The 22,020-nt window shown below is 42.4% G+C and overlaps 1 protein-coding gene across 1 annotated transcript in view; it reads left to right on the top strand.

Annotated features, from left to right (window-relative positions):
* Positions 1 to 22,020, top strand: part of LOC137374012 (zinc transporter ZIP9-B) — a 47,482-nt gene that overhangs the window by 11,932 nt on the left and 13,530 nt on the right. Inside the window, exons 2-5 of the mRNA XM_068039765.1 lie at positions 11,345 to 11,453; positions 15,108 to 15,296; positions 17,930 to 17,998; positions 20,753 to 20,838. Of these exons, the coding sequence (XP_067895866.1) occupies positions 11,345 to 11,453; positions 15,108 to 15,296; positions 17,930 to 17,998; positions 20,753 to 20,838 (453 nt within the window). The remainder of the gene's footprint in view (positions 1 to 11,344; positions 11,454 to 15,107; positions 15,297 to 17,929; positions 17,999 to 20,752; positions 20,839 to 22,020) is intronic.

Raw genomic sequence — 22,020 nt, forward strand, 5'->3', positions numbered from 1 at the left:
TTTGGGAGGAATAACAAGGCAAGGGAATATACAATGGATGGTAGGACCCTAGGAAGTACAGAGCGACCTTGGTGTACTTGTCCATAGATCACTGAAGACAGTAGATAAGGTGGTTAGGAAGGCATATGGGTAACTTGTCTTTATTAACTGAGGTATAGAATATAAGAGCAGGGAGGTTATGATGGAGCTGTATAAAACGCTAGTTAGGCCACAGCTGGAGTACTGTGTACAGTTCTGGGCACTACAGTATAGGAAGGATGTGATTGCACTGGAGAGGGTGCAGAGGAGATTCACCAGGATGTTGCCTGGTCTGGAGCATTTCAGCTATGAAGAGAGACTGAACAGGCTAGGGTTCTTTTCCTTAGAGCAGAGAAAGCTGAGGGGAGGTGACCTGATTGAGGTATACAAAATTATGAGGGGCGTAGGTAGGGTAGATAGGAAGAAACTTCTTCCCTTAGTGGAGGTGTCAATAACCAGGGGCATAGATTTAAGGTGAAGGGCAGGAGGTTTAGAGGGATTTGAGGAAACATTTTTGTCACCCAGAGTGTGGTTGGAATCTGGAACACACTGCCTGAAGTGAGGGTTCCTGCCTCTACCACCTCAACATTAAAGAAGTGTTTAGATGAGCACTTGAAATGCCATAGCATACAAGGCTACGGGCCAAGTGCTGGAAAATGGGATTAGAATAGATAGGTGCTTGATGGCTGGGACAGACACGATGGGCTGAAGGGCCTGTTTCTGTGCTGTATAACTCTATGACTCTATGGATTGGGGCTTGGACCCACAACCTTTTGATTCAGGGCTGAATTGCTGACGGGTTAGTAAATTCGGATCTCTTATTTAACATAGAATTACAAGATGTGGGTGCTTCTGTTCAAAGCAGCTGAAAAATTTTGTTAGCTTTATTCCCCCACAGTAGCACATTTCTATGGTAATTCACCAAGTCCATATGTTGTATATGAACTCAGCAGTCCTTGCTTCCGTGCCCCATCTTTCTTGACGGTTCTAACTCGTAGTGCACAGTTCTGCAGATTCTGATTGTCCTCCCTTACTACCAGGCTGTTTGGCAATGGGGGCGTTCATAATTGAACATGACCCTCTCCTCATTCAGTCGCCACACATCTCTACTTTCCAACAGGTGTCACTACATAGTAATTGGGATTGGGAGCCTCTCATCCTCTCCCAGAGTACTGCGGTGAATTTTTTATCTGGCTGAGAACAGCTAACTCTGCACAGCTCCAAGGTTGAATGTTGGACCTTTCCAGTTTATATGGCTCAGTTTCACCTTGGCCAGTTTATCTCTTGAGTAAACTATTGGATGAGCTTGCATTTTCATTTAACATTGCTAATTTAAGTTGGTACTAAAGCAATCACTTTTGAAATTGCAGGTTTAGACACCTTGTTACTTAAATTTATTTTAGTTTAAAATTCATTGTGCTTTTTGTAAACTGCTGGACTGAACCCAGAAATTCAGCCTCTGCAATGGTGGCATTTCCATAAATTTGGTTATGCTCCTTATTAAAACAAGTAACATGCTGAGGTCTTCATTAGGAAACTGGATTTTCATGGGAATCATTACTATGGATCACAGACTGTCTTTTGCCCAGTTCACATTCCGCTGTAATGAACATACGACTACAGTGACTGTAAAACATCAGTCAGTTATGAAGGAATCTGGGGACTGTGTGGAGTTTCAGCAACAATACTGCATTGTCACTAGGAAAAGGTCTGTTCTGCCAAGAGCTTCACAAATAGGTAATTGCTTAGGAGCTGTTCAAACTGTGAAGCGTGTTAAATTATGGTCTGTCCTTTTGTATGAGGTGGCAGATCTGCTAACTTTCAAGTGTTTTTTTTACCTCTATAATTTAACAATTTGCATTTATATAGTGCCTTTAGCCTAGGATAAACATTCCATGGCGCTTTGCAGGAGCATTATCAGACAAATTTGACTCCAAGCTACATAAAATTAGGACACGTGGCCAAAAGCTTGGTCAAAGGCGGAAGTTTTAAGGAACCTCTTAAAGGCAGAGAAAGAGGTGGAGAGGTTTCAGGAGGGAATTCCTGAGCTTAAGCCCTTGACAACTGAATTGCCGCTGGTAGGGCAATGAAAATTGGGGATATGCAAGAAGCCTGATTTGGAGGAGCACAGAGATCTGAGCATTCTGGGCAATGTACCCACCAGGCTGTGCTGGAATGTACCGCGTAGGCCTTGTCCAATGTTAGATACTATGTGTGCTGTGCACAAAAAATTAGAGGTACTGCGCATTTAAAAATCTGATCGTACACAACAACAACATTTTAAAAGGAGTGTTGGTTGTAGGGATGCAGGAGGTTAGAGAAACGCAGGGCCGAGGCCATAGATGGCTTTGAATGCAAGGGAAATTTTGAAATCGAGGCGTTGCCAGATCAGGAGCCAATGCAAGACAGCGAGTGCAGGGGTGATGGATAATGTTCTGTCTAATTTTTCTGTGCTGTGCATGGTCCATTTGTTTCACTGCGTGGTCCCTTTAAGATTGCGCATCTTAAAGGGACCGCTTCTTGTCTGTGATATGTTTGACACTACGTGGTACATTTCCGCTTGTTGCACACCCATGCACCCCTACAGTTTAAAGAAAATGTTGGACATGGGTGAAGATGCCTTTTATTGAATTAACAGTTCTTTTGAACAACGTGTATGTTTTAGTTTGCCGGTTTGACCTCCTTGGATTTTTATTGTTCCATAACCAATGAAACATTTATGTAGTGTATGAATTTTATCCAAAAATGTGTTGTCTAATGGCAGCAGGGCTGCATCTGTTACCCATCCCTGGTTGCTCTGAGGAGGTAGTAGTAATTGTACTTTCATCAAATGGTTTGCTTGGCCACTTTAACTAGCTGACTCCAAAAGCGCTCTGATGGAGGACTAGATTAATGTATACCAAACTAGGTAAGGGTGGCAGATTCTCTTCCCTGAAGGACATTAGTGAACCTTTTTTTGTTATGACAATTTGGTAGTTTTAATGGTGCCAGCCCATACATGAATCACGAAAAGCTAGTATGCAGGTACAGCAAATGATTAGGACGGCAAATGTTGTTTATTAGAAGAGGAGTAGAATATAAAAGTGACAAAGTTTTGTTGCAGCTGAATAGGGCCTTAGTGAGACCACATCTAGAGTACTGTGTACAGTTTTAGTCTCCTTACATAAGTAAGGATAAAATTGCATTAGATACAGTTCAGAGAAGGTTTTATTTGATTGATTCCTGGGGTGAGAGGTTGGACAGGTTGGACCTGTATCCATTGGAGTTCAGAAGAATGAGAGGTGATCTTATTGAAACATATAAGATCCTGAGGGTGCTTGACAGGGTGGATGCTGGAAGGATGTTTCCACTTATAGGTGAGTCTAGAACTAGGGGACACAGTTTAAAAATAAGGGGTCTCCCATTTAAGGTGGAGATGAGAATTTTTTTCTCTGAGGTTCATTAGTCTGTGGAATTCGCTTCCTCAACAGAGCAGTGGAGGCTGGGTCATTGAATGTACTCCTGGCTGAGTAAGATTCTTGACAGACGCGTGTTATGGGGGGCAGACAGGAAAGTGGAGTTGAGGCCACATTCAGATCAGCCATGATCTTCTCAAATGAGCAGAGCAGGCCAAATGGCCCACTCCTGCTCCTTGTTCATATGTTTGTATGTTCATACATTACTAGCTTATTAGAATGAATGGATAAACTGCAGTTTCCATTAGTAAATCCATTCCTACAGCATGCATTTACCTGGCTACTGATACAAGGAATGGGACTAATTTGATACCTCTTTCAGAAATGGGCTGAATGGTCTCTTTCTCTGCTTTAAGATTCTATGATCTCCAGATGCAAAGCATTGGAGGTAAACACAACACGTAGACTGAGTTATGAGGCAGTAATGCAGCATGTGTTTTGACTTCCATCATGGTGATTTGAACCTATGATATCTTGCACCTTTGTGGCAATCCAGCTGTGTTCTATGTAGAGGCATGTTGAATTCCAGGTTTTGAGTTTATTTTATACCTGCTGATCGTGCTGGTCAGTGAGGCTTCTGCAGTTGATTGCTGCACTTGATCTGGTTTTGTTCACCATCTGTTGCAGGAAACTGAACACCAGTGTATGCATCTCCACTCCATCACACACTTCTCTGTTCATCTTCGTCTTTTGAATCTAATGTTTTCTTAGCTGCTTTATCCAGACCTGCTTCTTTCTTGCCTACTGTCTACGTGCTCTACTAATCTAATTGTCCTGGATTTTCCTGATCCATGTGGGTTCATTTTACGCAGGAGGGCTTTTGCCAGGGTTGGGGAGTCAACTGGGTGAAGCTTATCTTGAGTTTAAAATGATTTCCCACGGAAGAGAGTTAAATTTATTCTGTTGGAGAAAGAGAAGTAGAATTGGGGAATATGTGATGGTGAGCAGTAGGGTAAGATTTGTATTCAAAGACTTGGCAAACGTGAGCAAATACATGGGTCAATGCCACAAGTGGCTTATAAATCATATTCCCCCCACCATGGCTTAAGAATTTTGTGCAGATACAATTTCTAATGTATTTATTCTCAGCATGTGAGTGACACTGCTAAGACTGACATTCATTGCCTGTTCCTAGTTGCCCTGAAAAGATGGTAGTAGGCCTCCTCATTGAACAGCTACAGTCCTTGCGGTGTTGGTGCTCCTACAATACTGTTGGGAAGGGAATTTCAGGATTTTGACCCGACAACAATCAAGGAAGGTGATGCATGTCTGACTCAGGACGGTATGTATGTGACTTGGGGAAGAACCTAGAGGTGATGGTGATCCCACAGCATTGTCAATCTTGCTGTTCATAGTGGCAGAGGAAGGAGATGCTATTGAAGTAATCTTGGTGAAATAAGCAGTGCATCCTTTAGATGAAATATACTGCATCCACATACACCAATGATTGGGGGATGTGGGAGCATATCGATTTCAGTGGCAGTTATACCAAATCACACTATTTCATCTTGAATGGTGTCAAGCTTGTTAAATATTGTTGTGGCTGTACACATCCAGGCATGTGCCAGTTCTTCCATTAGATTCCTGACTTATGCCTTGAAAATGATGGATAGTAGTGAACCACAGATTCAGAGTACCCAGCCTCTGCCTTGCTCTTGTAGCTGTAATGGTGTTATGGCTGTTCCAGTTGAGCTTCTGATCAGTTGTGACCCCAAAGATGTTGATGGTGGGGGAATGGTGGTGCCATTAAAGGTCAGAGAGCTGGCTGGTTTTTCTCTAGTTTGAGATGGTCATTATCTTGCACTTACGTGGCACCAGTATTACCTACCACTGGTCAGCCCAGACCTGATGTTGTCCAAGCCCTTTTGTAGAGTGTACCGAGAGTCGTGACCGGAACGTCATGGGTGACTCAGCTGTGCTGGGTTGGAGAAAAAGGGACAAGAGGGCAATAGTGCTAGGGGAATCTATGGTTAGAGGAACAGATAGGCGTTTCTGTGGTCGCAGACGTGATTCCAGGATGGTATGTTGCCTCCCTGGTGCAAGGGTCATGGATATCACCGAGCGGCTACAGAGTATTCTGGAGGATGAGGGTGCACAGCTGGAGGTCGTGGTCCACATTGGTACCAATGACATAGGTAGAAAGAGGGATGAGGTCCTGCAACAAGAGTTTAGGGAGCTAGGTAGCAGATTAAAAAGCAGGACCCCACCTCAAAGGTTGTAATCTCTGGATTACTCCCGGTGCCACATGCTAGTGAGTATATGAATAGGAGGATAGAGCAGATGAATGCATTGCCGAAGAGATGGTGCAGGAGGGAGGGCTTCAGTTTCCTGGATCATTGAGTCTGTTTCTGGCAAAGGTGGGATCTGTACAAGTTGGACGGGTTGCACCTGAACCGGAATGGGAGGTTTGCTAGTGCTGTTGGGGTTTAAACTAATTTGGCAGGGGGATGGGATACAGAGTGGGGGTACAGTAGGGGGTGATGTACAATCAAATATAGAAGAGAAACTAAGTCAGTCTGGAGGGCAGAGCAAATGTTTAGTTTAGTTTAGTTTAGAGATACAGCACTGAAACAGGCCCTTCGGCCCACCGAGTCTGTGCCAACCATCAACCACCCATTTATACTAATCCTACACTAGTTCCATATTTCTACCACATCCCCACCTGTCCCTATATTTCCCTACCACCGATCTATACTAGGGGCAATTTATAATGGCCAATTTACCTATCAACCTGCAATTCTTTGGCATGTGGGAGGAAACCGGAGCACCCGGAGGAAACCCACGCAGACACAGGGAGAACTTGCAAACTCCACACAGGCAGTACCCAGAATTGAACCCGAGTCGCTGGAGCTGTGAGGCTGCGGTGCTAACCTCTGCGCCACTGCTCTTTAATCTGCTACCTAGCTCCCTAAATTCTAAATATAGACCTGTTAAGGCACAAGCGAACAATGCAAGGCTGGATTGCATCTATTTTAACGCAAGGAGTCTCCCTAGTCAGGCAGATGAATTGAGGGTGTTGATTAACACATGGGAATATGCTATTGTTGCTATCACAGAGACATGGTTGAGGGCAGGGCCAGACTGGCAGCTCAATATCCCAGGATACAGAATCATCTTCAGGCATGATGCGGGGGAGGGGGGTGTAAAAGAGGAGGTGACATTGCACTGTTGATTAATGAGTCAATTACTGCAGTAAGGAGGGATGATATCTTAGAAGGTTCCTCTAATGAGGCCATATGGGTAGAACTTAAAAACAAAAAGGGGGCAATCACTTGGCTGGGAGTGTACTACAGGCCTCCAAACAGTCAGGGAGAGTTAGTGGAGCAGATATGTAGGCAAATCTCAGAGGTGCAAAAATAATGGGCGACGCAGTGCAGCCTCACAGCTCCAGCGACCCGTGTTCAATTCTGGGTACTGCCTGTGCGGAGTTTGCAAGTTCTCCCTGTGTCTGCGTGGGTTTCCGCCAGGTGCTCCGGTTTCCTCCCACAGCCAATGACTTGCAGGTTGATCGGTAAATTGCCCCTAGTGTAGGTAGGTGGTAGGAGAATGGTGGGGATGTGGTTGAGAATATGTAGGATTCGTATAAATGGGTGGTTGTTGGTCGGCACAGACTCGGTGGGCCGAAGGGCCTGTTTCAATGCTGTATCTCTAAATAAAAATAAATAAATAATAGGATAATAATAGTAGGGGATTTCAACTTCCCCAATATTAGAGGGGATAGTGTAAGTGCAAAAGGCTTAAAGGGGGCAGAATTTTTAAAGTGCTTTCAGGAGAGCTTTTTGAGCCAGCACGTAGAAAGCCCTAAAAGAGAAGGGGCGTTACTGGACCTAATCCTAGGGATTGAAGCCGGGCAAGTGGTAGAATTGTCAGTGGGGGAGCATTTTGGGGATAGTGACCATAACTTCAAGATTTAAGGTAGTTATGGAAAAGGACATAGAAGGACAGGAAATAAAAGTACTGAATTGGGGGGAGGCAGATTTCAATATGATAAAACAGGATCTGGCCAAAGTGGACTGGGAGCAGCTTCTTGTAGGAAAGTCTACATCAGACCAGTGGGAGTCATTCAGAAAGGAAATGGTGAGAGTTCAGGTCCAACATGTTCCGGTAAAGGTGAAGAGTAGGACCAACAAGTCCAAGGAACCCTGGATGTCGAGGGATATAGAGGATATGGATAAGGGGAAAAAGAGGCTTATGCAGATTCAGGCACTGAAAACATTGGAGGCCTTGGAGGAGTATAGAAACTAGTGGGGTACTTAAAAAAAAAGTAATTAGGAGAGCGAAGAGGGGACATGAAAAAACACTGGCAGACAAGATAAAGGAAAATCCCAAGGCGTTTTATAAATATATTAAGGGCAAGAGGATAACCAGGGAAAGAGTAGGGCCCATTAGGGACCAAAGTGGCAATCTGTGTGTGGAGCCGGAGGACATAGGTGAGGTTTTAAATGATTACTTTTCAGCTGTGTTTACTATGGAGAAGGGCGATGTAGGTGTAGAGATCAGGGAAAGGGATTGTGATATACTTGAACAAATTAGCATTGAAAGGGAGGAAGTATTAGATGTTTTAGCAGGCTTAAAGGTGGATAAATCCCCAGGCCCAGATGAGATGTATCCCAGGATGCTCTGTGAGGCAAGGGAGGAGATAGCAGGTGCTCTGACACAAAAGGAGCAGGAGGTTTAGAGGGGAGTTGAGGAAAGATTTTTTCACCCAGAGGGTGGTTGGAATCTGGAACACTCTGCCTGAAGGGGTGATAGAGGCAGGAACACTCACAACATTTAAGAAGTATTTAGATGAGCACTTGAAACGCCATAGCATACTAGGCTATGGGCCAAGTGCTGGAAAATGGGATTAGATCACATGGGTGCTTGACGGTCGGCACAGACGCGTTGCGCCGAAGGGCCTGTTACTGTACTGTATAACTCTGACTCTAGGCAGGCATGAGCTGCTTCATTCTGGAAGGATTTGTGAATAGACTGGGATGTCCCGGTCCCTCTGCTGATAATGATAACCATCTTCTTCGTGTCAGATATGATTCCAGACACTGGAGGCTTTTCCATTTTACCCTTAGTTTTGCTACATATTAAAATAACCTGGGGTAGAAAGTAGATGATTGACAGTAGGTGAAATGAATTGGGCAAAATAGCCTGGTCCTTGTGTAGCTGGAACACTGAGTGGCAAGTGGATTATGACGTGAAGTGGACCTAGCATGTTGCCCAGATGCTTTTCAAATGGGAGTTGTATTTCAGTGATTAGAACATGATGTCACCTTGGTGGAAAAAATATATCATTATATAAAAACAGAAAGTGCTGGAAAAACTCAGCAAGTCTGGCTGCATCTGTGGAGAGAGAGAAGCAGAGTTAACGTTTCAGGTTAGTGACACTTCAGAGCATTATATCATTATGTTTGGTAACTCACTCATCTCCAAATTCATTACAGGCCTTCTCTTTCTGGTTTCTCCATGTCCTTAGAATAACTCTTTAGCCTCAATGCCCAACAATGAATAGATTCCACATATATTCTGAGGTGGCTGAAATTTTATAAACTGGGCGGTAGTGTTATATATAGGGTTAAGCACATCAGTAATTGCACACTATTTTCCTATTCAGGACCCCCAGCAAATATTGAAGTGCTCTTTGGGTACGCCTTTCTTAACTTCTGAAAGATGCTACCAGCAATTCACATTAAAGCAATGCTGTCACTGAAGAGCATGTTTATTAGGAGACAGTAACAAATAACCTGCTAGTAATTTAACATTTACAAAAATCTAATAGATTGATGACCTTGGGGATCCTAGTGAAAAAACCTAATTGTAAATCAAATATTTTTCAGCCTTTACCCTGAGAAGTAGAATGCGAACATACAAATTAGGAGCAGGAATAGGCCACTCGGCTCTTCGAGCCTGCTCCGCCATTCAATAAGTTCATCTACCCCCAATAATCTTTCACCCCTTGCTTATCAAGAATCTATCTGCCTCTGCCTTAAAAATATTCAAAGACTCTGCTTCCACCACTTTTTGAGGAACAGAATTCCAAAGACTCACGAACCTCAGAAAGAAAAAATTTCTCCTCACCTCTGTCTTAAATGGGCAACCTCGTATTTTTAGACAGTAACCTAGATTCTAGATTCTCCCACAAGGGGAAACATCCTTTCCACATCCACCCTGTCAAGACCCCTCAGGATCTTGCATGTTTCAATCAAGTCACCTCTTACTTTATTTATTTATTTAGAGATACAGCACTGAAACAGGCCCTACGGCCCACCGAGTCTGTGCCGACCATCAACCACCCATTTATACTAATCCTACACTAATTCCATATTCCTACCACATCCCCACCTGTCCCTATATTTCCCTATCACCTACCTATACTAGGGGCAATTTATAATGGCCAATTTACCTATCAACCTGCAAGTCTTTGGCATGTGGGAGGAAACCGGAGCACCCGGAGGAAACCCACGCAGACACAGGGAGAACTTGCAAACTCCACACAGGCAGTACCCAGAATTGAACCCAGGTCGCTGGAGCTGTGAGGCTGCGGTGCTAACCACTGCGCCACTGTGCCATCCTAACTGTACTCTTCTAAATTCCAGCGGATACAAGCTTAGCCCATCCAATCTTTCCTCGTAAGATAACCCGCCCATTCCAGGTATCAGTCTGGTAAACGTTCTTTGAACTGCTTCCAACATTTACATCCTTACTTAAATAAGGAGACCAGTACTGTACACAGTACTCCAGATGTGGTCTCACCAATGCCCTGTATAGCTGAAGCATAACCTCCCTCCTTTTGTATTTCATTCTCCTCGCAATAAACGATAACATTCTATTAGCTTTCCTAATTACTTGCTGTACCAGCATACTAACCTTTTGCGATTCATGCACTAGGACACCCAGATCCCTCTGCGTTTCAGCTCCGCAATCTCTCACTATTTAGATAATCTGCTTTTTTATTCTTCCTGCCAAAATGGACAACTTTGCATTTTCCCACATTATACTCCATCTGCCAGATTTTTGCCCACTCAATTAACCTGTCTATATCCCTTTGTAGCCTCCTTATGTCCTCTTCACAACCTACTTTCCTACCTATCTTTGTGTCTTCAGCAAATTTAGCAACCATACCTTCGGTCCTGTCATCTAAATCATTTATATAATCATTTAAAAGAGAGAACATGTATTTCCACAGTGCATTTCACCACCTCAGGACATCCCAAAGCACTTTACAACCAGTTAAGTACTTTTGCCGTATAGCCCCTGTGGTGATGTAGGAAACACAGCAGCCAATTTACGTCCAGCAAGCTCCCACAAACAGCAATGAGATGATGAATTGCCCATCAGTGTTCACAATGCATTCTTAAGAACAGCGTGCCTTCCAGTATTAAGCCCACACTCTTAATTTCTTCTGAATGGGATCCATACAATGCTGGAAACTGTTGTAAATCAGACTGCTAAAAAGCACAGGTTGTAGAAATGGTGTCTGTGAACCTGTTAGAAGATGCTGCTTGGATTGATTGAGTGACTAATTCACATTTACGGTGACCTCTTTCTGGAGTGTACTGTATGACTTATTCCCTTACTTCCAGTGATTACCGAGTTGATGACCAAGGGGCATAAACTCCCGATTAGAACACGAGTATAAAAGGGGAGGTTGGAAGAAAATCTTTCACAGAAAGGGCTATTAGGATATAGAATGCTTTAAAGTCAATAGCTTTGAAAGTTGAGTCAATCGTTATTTAAAGGAGAATTGGATAAGTATTACAAGGTATAAGGAAATAAGCTGGCACAGCTGCAATGGCCATCTTCTGCATCAGAGATTCCATACCTATATTCTTGCTGTTGTGAGGCAAAAAGTGATAGTGTTTCTGTTTGTTTCTCTCCAGGAGAGGTTGAAGTTGGTGACAGTTCTTGGTGCTGGACTTCTATGTGGCACTGCTCTAGCAGTCATCGTTCCTGAAGGGGTTCATGCACTCTACGAGGATGCTCTGCATGGTAAGATTTAGATTCAAAGCCCAGTCTTTGGTCCTGTTTGAAAGCACTGTAGAACACAATGAAAGAGAGATTGTTCTTGATTAGTGACTGCAGTTTCATGACACACCCATTGCATGCCAGACTGTAGATGGCTAACTTATCAGGTTAAAGAGGTCATCAGAGTAATTAGAGATGAATTTGAACCATCAATTAAATTTTCTGCATTATTATTTGGCACTGCACGGAAGTCGAGACCAAGTGTATTGTTCACATGAGGTGGGGTCGGAGAGCAATAGATAAGTGTACCAGGACCCACAAATGCAATTCAGTCAACATTTAAAAGTCATAATGTTCCATCTGTACTTCTATGACACTCTGCCTTGATTGTTTATAGCTAAAGAGAAAAAATTAATATCATCTGAGAAATGAAGTCAATTGGAGCATAAGCTAGGAGATTCCAAACTGAGTGTCACCACTTAAAGGAGGGTGCAGTTAAAAGTGAAAGTTTACATAGGCCATTTCCACTGTTAATGTGGGCATAGGAATTTATAATGGTAAAATTGGATGCAAAAAATGTATGCCAAAAATATGACAACATTGAACAAGGTCATGTTCAGAGGAAAAAATTTTAACATATTAATTAATAGATGTACTTTTTCAAATAAAGTGTAGCAGATCTTGCCAATTTTCAAAAGGAGTAAAACCGCAATTGCTAAAGTGTCAACATTGTCCAGGGAGTACTTTTAGTATAACTCTTTCTTGATGGTTCCTTGCTTTTGGATGCACATCCAGGTTTATTTCTAGTTATGTAATCTAATTTGGGGACTTATAAATGAGCCATATCCTACAATAGGTTTTTTTCAAATCCTTTGATGAGACAATCATTTTACAATCATACCTGGGTATTGCGAACTCTTATGTATCTTGCTTTTTTCCCTACTCTTCTGAAGATACTGATCTGTGCAGGACACCATTCAATACCTCACCCAAATGACCAGAGTAGTGAGTGTTGGCAGCCTATTAGGGATTGGGAAACATCAGGACGGAGCCAGGTCCTGTCCTTGCGTTTTCTCAGTGGAAACCACTGGATGATGATCAGTAATGGGCACCTAGTTTGATTTTTACTCTTCTACCACTAGCCACCCCCCGCCCCCCAAACCTGCCAGATGAGGCCAGATGTATAATCCCTTTCATAACACTTGCTGGTACATTTTCACATCATCATAGAAACTGGACATTCAGCCTGTTGTGCCTGTGCTGCACCTTTCAAAGAGTAGTTGTGCTTAGTCCCACATCCCTGCTTTTTGTCTGGAACCCTGCAAGTTCCTCATCCTCAAGTACCTGCAAATTCCCTTTTAATATTATTTTTGGAATCGGCTTCCACCACATTTTCAGTTGGAACATTCCAGATCCTGACAGCTCTGAAAAAATGTCCCCTCGTCTCCCCTCTAGATCTTTTGCGAATGATTTTAAATCTGATCTCTAGTTATTGACTTGCTCACCAGATGAAATAGTTTTTCTCTCTCTGCTCTATTGAAACCTCTCATCATTTTGAAACCCTCTATAACATCATCTCTTAACCTTCTCTGTTCCAAGGACAACAGTCCTAACATTTCCAACCTTTCCTCATAACTGAAGCCCCTCACCACTAGTAACATCTCTGATAAACCTCCTCTGTACCCTTTCTAATGTTCTTATTTCTTTTCTGAAGTGAGGTGCCAGACTTATCCACAATATTGTAGCAGAGGTGATTTATAAAGTTCTTGCATGCTTTTGTGCTCTATTCCTCTATTTATAAACCCAAGTTAGCCATACACTTTTTTAAAACCACCTATCAATTTGCTGTGCCACCTGTGTCCTGTGTACATGGACACCAAGGTGCCTCTGCTCATCTACCCTTTTCAAAATAGTTTCTAAAACTTTCTGGTTTATTGTCTTACCATATTAGACATTCCAAAGTGTATCATTTCACACTTCTCTGCATTGAACTCCATCTACACCATCCTGTCTATGCCATTCTGAAGTCTATAACTACCCTCACAATGAGCTACTACTTTGCCAAGGTTTGTATTGTTCAATCAGGTTAGTCAGACACAATTTACCTTAACAAATACATGTTGGCTCTCCTTTCTTTTGTCCCTGAATCACTTCTACAACTTCCTGCCATGATGTTAGACTGATTGACCTGTAGTTTCCTGGTTTATTCTCTTCCCTTTCTTAAATAGTGATGCAACATTAGCATCCCTCCAGTTCTCCAGCACTACACCTGTATCCAGTGAGGATTGAAAGATGGTGATCAGTGCCTCAGCTAGTTCTACCATTCCTTCTTAAACAACCTAGGATGCATTCCATCTGGACCAAGTGACTTATGAACTTTTAGTAATGCAGATCTTTTTAGTACATCTTCTCCACCTATTGCTATCCTGTCCATAATTTCCCCCCTCGTCTTTTGGTGTGGCCTTCACATAATTTGCTTCCTTTATGAAGACAGATGCAAAGTACTCATTTAATACTTTGGCAATGTCCTCTGCGTCTACTTGAAGATTTCCCTTTGGGTCCAACTTTAGTATGGGCTCAACTTTTTCCCTAGCTAATTGCTTACACTTCATGTATTTGTTTTGAGACACTGCAGCACATTTAATAACTGAGCGATGGGAGTGTTCTCATCTTGTGTAGTTTTAATTAGCAGCTTGAAATTACAAATCTGTGATTTCACCAAAGTTGCCAGATAAGACATGAGGAAGAATCACTTTTGATGAAACAACTATTTGATCAGCACAGTGCTCCTTTATTCCCATTGAATTGTCTGCAGTATGTTTTTTTGAATTTTGCAATGCCAGACATTTGATTGTAAATGAATCTCGCTGTGATGGACTAAACTGGTTTCTGCAGCATCTGAAAAATACAGCCTAGTTTATTTTATTGTTTAATACTTTTTAATGAGAAACATAGAATCTTGCAGCATAAAAGGAGGCCATTCAACCCTTGGGACATTTTGTTACGTTAAAGGTGTTATATAAATATAAATTGTTATTGTACTGGGGCTCCTTGAAAGAGCTATCCAATTAGTCCAACTCTCCTCTTTCTCCATGGCCCTGCAATTTTTTCCTTTAAGTAATTATCCAATTCCCTTTTGAATGCTACCCTTCAGGCAGTGCACTCCAGATCATGATATGGATATGATAATGAGGTTAGCTTTGAAAATACTGAGAACTGTAGAAAACCTTGTCCACTGGCAGACATTTGGAAAAGGCTGACTGTACAACCCACAAGCATTCCTCCTGTTAGAGGAGTGGCCTACCTTGGGGTCAGGTAGAATGACTGTACTGTAGTGTTTCTATGTCTGCTACAGCCACCAATGGAGGACAGCAAGAGAAAACAGCAGCATTTTGGCATGCTGCAGCCTTGTAGTGCTCAGAATTGCTGTATGGTACAAAGTAGTAGGGGGAAGTTGCTGTGATTCACTAACTGCAGGCTGGTTGATTCATTGCACGCCATTGAAGACTTGTGAAGTTTTAAATGTGCTTGATAGGAGAGTGACCTTTGGGGTCCCTGAATCCACACAGGGCTTGAACATTACAGTTTAAGTAGTAAAGGAAGGCTCCTGCTCTCTTCGCCCCCACCCCACCCCAACAAATGTGTAGTCTGATTTAATCCATTTTTCCTTTTTCACAGATAAACACCGCCATGGAGGTGAAGTGGAAAAAGTGGAGGATCCATTAAAGACAGGACAATCGGCAGATACTGAACATGATCACAAACACATTGCTTTGCATGCATACATTGGCGTGTCACTGGTGCTTGGGTTTGTTTTTATGCTCCTGGTCGACCAGATAGGCAGTTCTCACATGCACCAGAGTGATGGTAAGAGGCACTTAAAATCTCAGTGGCTAGTTTCGGCAAATAATGCTGACAGACACAGTGAGCTAAAACCAATGTCATTTATCGTGGTGTGCAAATTTTAAAAATCTTCAGTTTAACAGGGCTGCATTGTATTTGGCATTTCTGCTTCTGAACTGTTGAGGGTTCAGGGGTTTGTTCAGACAGGCTTTTTGAGTCCAGCCAAAAAGATGATCCACCCAGATAAAGGAGCACTGGTGACTTAATTTTTAACCCAAGCCGAACAAGTGAAGCATTGAAGGCTTGGTTACAGTCCATATGTACTGTCAGCTTGAGTTTGGGAATGAGAAGTCGCTGCTGAAATTTTAGGAATGTATGGAAGGCAGCCCATCAAATGTGGCTTTCCTGCAACTGCAACCTTGTTGTTCCCGTACCTGATGATTCGTACAAGGCTGTCATGAAACTAGGCTAAGATTCAGTTCATTTTGAGCAATCATTCAACTGGTAGAATTAAAGTACTGCACCAGATAAACACACTTATTTTAATGTAGACTCCCTCTTTTTCCTCTTCCCTAGTCTGACTATTCCAATGCTTCCATAGCCTTTGGAAGCCAGTGTTTTTAAGTTAGATCAGCAGGTGTGCCTTAAATGAGGAGTGATTAATTTTTGCATTGTGAGTTGAGAACAGTGTGAAGAGGAGAAATGTCATAGAATCATACTGCATTAAACAACCATTTGGGCCATCGTGCATGTGCTAGCTCTTTGAAAGAGCTATCCAATTACTTCCATTCCCCTGCTCTTTTCCTTTTAAGTATTTTTTTCAATTCCCCTTTGAAAGTTACCATTGAATCTGTATCCACCATCCTTTCAGTCAGTGTATTCCAGATTATAATAATTCCTGTGTAATAAAATTGCTCCTCATCTTGCCTCTGCTTCTTTTGCCAATTGCATTAAATCTGTGACTTCTGTTTCTGCCACTGGAAACTCTTTCTCCTTATTTACTCTATCAAAATCTTTCATCAGTACCTCTATCAAATCTCCCCTTAACCTTCTCTGCTCTAAGGAGAATAACTCCAGTTTCTCCATGTAATTGAAGTCATTAATCCTTGATACTAGTCTAGTAAATCTCCTCTGCATCCTCTCCAAGGTCTTGACATCCTTCCTAAATTGTAGTGCCCAGAACTGGGCACAGTATTCCAACTGGGACTTGACCAGTGTTTTTTTTTTAAAGCTTCAGCATTACTTCTTTGCTTTTATACTGTATGCCTCTATTTTCAAATATCCTGTGTTCCTTTTTAATAACCTTGTCAACTTGTTCTGCCACCTTTAAACTTTGTGTACATACATCCCCAGGTCTCTGTTCCTGCACCCCCTTTAAAATTGCATCATTTAATCTACATTGCCTTTCCTTATTCTCCCTACCAATATGAATCACCACACTTCTGTATGTTAAATTTCATCTCGTCTGCCCATTTCACCAGTCTCTATGCTCTCTTGAAGTCTGATATCTTGCTATCTGTTTACTACATTTCTGAGTTTCATGTCATGTGCAAACTTTGAAATGTAAACCCAAGTCCAGGTCATCGATGTATATCAATAAGACCTGTAGTCCCACCTGATTCTGATCAGGTTTTCTCTTCCACACAGGAGCAGAATTGGATATTCAACCCTCCAAGCCTGTTCCGCCATTCAGTTAGGTCATGGCCGATCTGCATCTCAACTCGCTTTAAACTGCCTTTCTGCGACACTTTGTGTGAAAAAGCTTGCTGATTTTGCTCCTGAGTGGCCTGGCTTTAATTTTAAGATTATATACTCTTGCTTTCTATTCACCCACAAGAGGAAATAGTCTCTGTGTAGCTACCCTATTGAATCCTTTTATCTTTTAATCTTTTTAGGTCACCCACAATCTTCTAAACTCAAGGGAATACTAGCCAAGTTCATGCAATCCATCGTGATAGTTTAACTTCAAACTCTGGTATCAGTGATGCACTACACACCCTCCAAGGCTTGTATATCCTTCTTGAGATTCGATGCCCAGAACTAAACGCTGTACTCCAGATGGATTCTGACCAAGACTCTGGAGCATCACTTCCTCCCCTCCCACACACTGAAGCTTCTGCAAAATAGTAGCACGTCTGTGACATTTAACAGCTTTCTTTACAAAATTATGAAGAAAAGCTATGTTTTGGTGGAAGAACTCTCATATAGAGACATGAGGTATTAATCAGTATTCTGTCCACCTTTGACTGCTGCAGCCCGGAAACCTGAGAGATGAGTTCAGAACTCTTCTGATTTCTTGATTTTTCCAACTGGGAGTTAACAACAATGCTGACCCTGTGTGGTTGCTAACCCTCATAATTATCCACCTTAGTTACTAACCTAGGCTTGGTCAAGAGGGTAGACCCCAGTGGCACAGCAAGGACAGCAGCATGCCTTAGAGACAGGTATTGGAAAAGCCAGAATCTTCCAAAAGGGCCTATGGTGTCTTGTGGTCAACTACAAGACGCTTGGCTGGGTGTCCAACCAAGCAAAGCAACGTAGGGATCAAAGGAATGGCTTGTTTATAAAAAAAAAAATCCTACTGAAGCGATCGATACTGCATTTAAATATGCAGGAGTTCTCTGCAAGGTTCATTTTGTTTCTAATTTGTCTTTCAGACCCTGAAGCTGCAAGAACAGCAAATACCAAGATCACCACCACACTTGGACTGGTAGTTCATGCAGCAGGTAATGCTAAATTCATCATGTTATGTGATGGCTTTAATAACATCACTGCCTCTCCCACTGTGTCCAAAATATACATCAGAGTTTCCAAATAAGCAGCTGATGGTGCAATCGCAGAGCTATTGGTGCCCTTTCAGTAGCTCGATTCATTATTCAGACTGCTGACGTGTGATGCATTCAAGTAAATGGTGAACCGAATCTAAGCACAGGACATTCCAAACCATTTGCAGTCCACTGCCCCCTCCATCAGTTACCTGATCGAAGTGTAGTGCTAAAATGCAAAGATTTTTCAAAGTCGCTGTAATCGTACAGTTTTTTGTGTGATGGGAACCCCCACCCCACCCAGCCAACCCCCTGCTTTGTCCCTACTGTTTGATGCTGCAGAGTTTTTGATTCTGATCGTTTCTTTAATTTAACCAGTGGGCCTGCTATTATTTCTTCTGTAACTTAATTCCATCTATTGGTCTCGCAGCCTCTTACTTGAAAGAGTTCTCTTGTAACTATTTAGGTCCAGCAAGGTAATTATGCCCACAAAAAGATTTTGTTGTATACTTCTTTTTGTTGGGGGATTGTGGAGTGATATTATTCTTTGAAGCCTAGTTTCACTAGAAAGTTTGCAACTGGTTCCAATTATCTCTCTCCTCTACCCCTTCAGTTGTGTGCAGTACAATTGTTACGGTACCAATTCCTCAAATGTTTGTGTTCAGCTAATTTTTTGAAAAAATTCATGTAACACTAGTGCGGGCCATTGTACATTTTGAATTTTTAGAAGGATTTAGGAAACGCCTACCTACATCCAGGCATACAAGGTTATAAGTTTTAGTGCTCAACACGGCAAATGTAGTTGGTGTGACTTCAAAACACTAATCTGAGGAGGAGCAAAAAATCAGCTCGGGCGGTCATTATCCCATGACTCCTGGTGTGAAGTGTGAGGATAGGTAGGGAGTTAGTTATGAGGTGTCCACAGTTGAATGTTCAAACAGCTGCTGTCTTAACATGCATGAAGAGTGGCTGCTTTGTGTGAGATGCTGGAGGGCCTAAAATAAAAGAACAGGGAGGTTATGATGGAGCTGTATAAAACACTGGTTAGGTCACAGCTGGAGTACTATGTACAGTTCTGGTCACCACACTATAGGAAGGATGTGATTGCAATGGAGAGGGTGCAGAGGACATTCACCAGGATGTTGTCTGGGCTGGAGCATTTCAGTTATGAAGACAGCCTGGATAGGCAGGGGTGGCTTTTCTTGGAGCGGAGAAGGCTGAGGGGGACCTGATTGAGCTATACAAAGTTATGAGGGGCATTGATAGGTTAGATAGGAAGAAACTTTTTCCCTTAGCGGAGGGGTCAATAACCAGGGGGCATAGATTTAAGGTAATGGGCAGGAGGTTTAGAGGGGAGTTGAGGAAGAATTTTTTCACCCAGAGGGTGGTTGGAATCTGGAACACACTGCCTGAAGGGATGGTAGAGGCAGGAACACTCAAGACATACAAGAAGTATTTAGATGAGCACTTGAAACGCCATAGCATACAAGGCTACGGGCCAAGCACTGGAAAATGGGATTAGTCAGGACGGGTGCTTGATGGTCGGCGCAGGCGCTTTGGGCCGAAGGGCCTGTTTCTGTGCTGTAAAACTATGACTCTATGATACTGCCACTCCAGAGGTGCTGTGTTCAATCGTAATACCCTGTTGCTCTGACTGAGATCACCTAAATAAGTTCAGAGCAGAGATTGAATCCAGCACTTTATGGCTCAGTTAAATGAATCATAGAATCATACAGCACAGAATGAGGCTATTCAGCCCATCCTGCCTGTGCCAGCTCTTTGAAAGAGCTATCGAATTAGTTTCACTCCTCTGCACTTTTCCATAGCCCTGAAAATGTTTGTAAAATGTTAGTGAACCACTGGGAACCCTGTTATTGCTGTTGTTGATTTTTCAGTTTTCAAAACTAAACAGGAAATTCAGATTTAAATGGTTTTCATGGATTAACTGAAACTCAGCACCATAGACAATAGGTTATTATTGTTACATATGTTGTCAGAATAATTCCTAAAGATTTACCTATGATCAGTACTACATACATTTCTGATCGTATGCTGTCTCCAGTAAATGCCATGTTTCTTGAATTTTTAAAGTGCTGTGTGCATCTCCAGTCTGGACTCACCTTCTGAGAGTGCTGTCTTCTGAACCATTCTCTTTCGGCTCTGTTCATTTCTGCTCCTTGTTCTTGGCTTTTCCAGTTTGCATCTCAGTATGAGCAGTGGAACATGCAATTCCAAATTGATCTGCTAGCCGGATCAGATTCTGTTAGCTGGATCAAATCCACAACCTTTCTCATGCACATAGTGCGTGATTTAAAAAAAAAACTTGTTCATGCTGTAATACAACAGGTCCTGTTTGCTTTTGATGTAAGTCAGGATCATGGAAAGGGCAACCAATGTAATTCAGTACAAATTGTGCCTGCTCATGATACTTTCCTCTTCCTGCCTAATGTCACAATTCTGAACTATTCTATGTAATGCTGTATACAGTAACCCAGATGGCCACACGGCACAACCTCTTAATCAACATTTGTGATCTACCAAAAACAGTTTAGCTTTCTAATCGTATATTCCATTTTTTATTGAGCAAATATAAGTAACAGTGACCATTTTCAGTTTCAGTTCTGCCCATTGCAGGGAGTTATTGGGTTTGAAGCAGTGTATTTTATTTCTTCTACTCCCACACTACCCAGCCTCATCTATTCCTTTTCCTTACAGCGGATGGCATTGCATTGGGTGCAGCAGCTTCCACGTCACAGACAAGTGTACAGTTGATTGTATTTGTAGCTATTATGTTGCACAAAGTAAGTATCCAAATTGTGTATTTCCTAATCTTTCTTTACTGTGTTACACATTTTGGGGTTAAGATCAATCTTTAGTGATTGGATTTAACTGGACATTTCTCCCTTTAGAAATGGGTACTGTGGTGTCGTGGACTGGTAATTCAGAGGCCTGGCCTGGATGGTAGTGTAGTGACAATGTTTCTGGACTTAACCAGAGGCCTGGACTAATAATCTGGAGATGTCAGCTCAAATCCTATTGAGGCAGTTTATGTATTTGAATTCAGTTTCTTAAAACCAAAATTGAATAAATCTGGATTGTTGTAAAAACCCAACTCGTTCACTAATATCTCTTAGGGAAGGAAACCTACTATCCTTACCTGGACTGACCTATGTGTGGCTCCAGACCCACTGCCCTCTGAAATGGCCTAGCAAGCCACTCATTTGTATCTAACAACTACAACAAAAGTCTAATGAGAATATAATAGGATGGACTGTCCAGCATCAACCTCGGCACCAGACACAACAAAAGCACATCCGGCCCAGTCAACTCTGCAAAGTCCTCCTCACTAACATCTGTGGTCTTGTGCCAAAATTGGGGGAGCTATTCCATAAACTAGTCAACAACAGCCTGATATACATACAATTCTGCTATGTGTGACTGCCAACGTCCCAGGTTCCTCCATTATCAATTTGTTACATAGAAAACATAGAAAATAGGAGCAGGAGTAGACCATTCGGCCCTTCGAACCTGCTCCGCCATTCATTATGATTATGGCTAATCATCCAACTCAGTAACCTGTTCCCGCTTTCTCCCCATACCCTTTGATCCCTTTAGACCCAAGAGCCATATCTAACTCCTTCTTGAAAACATACAATGTTTTGGCCTCAACTGCTTTCTGTGGTAGCGAATTCCACAGGCTCACCACTCTCTGGGTGAAGACATTTCTCCTCATCGCAGTCCTGAAAGGTTTACCCCGTATCCTTAGACTATGACCCCTGGTTCTGGACTCCCCCACCATCGGGAACATCCTTCCTGCATCTACCCTGTCAAGTCCTGTTAGAATTTTATAGGTTTCTATGAGATCCCCCCTCACTCTTCTGAACTCCAGTGAATATAATCATAACCGACTCAATCTCTCCTTGTTCTCAGCATAGGCTTAGGATCTCGTGAAGTTTCACGGCATCAGGTCAAACATGGACATA

Source organism: Heterodontus francisci, chromosome 9, assembly GCF_036365525.1.
Source record: "Heterodontus francisci isolate sHetFra1 chromosome 9, sHetFra1.hap1, whole genome shotgun sequence".
Taxonomy (NCBI): domain Eukaryota; kingdom Metazoa; phylum Chordata; class Chondrichthyes; order Heterodontiformes; family Heterodontidae; genus Heterodontus; species Heterodontus francisci.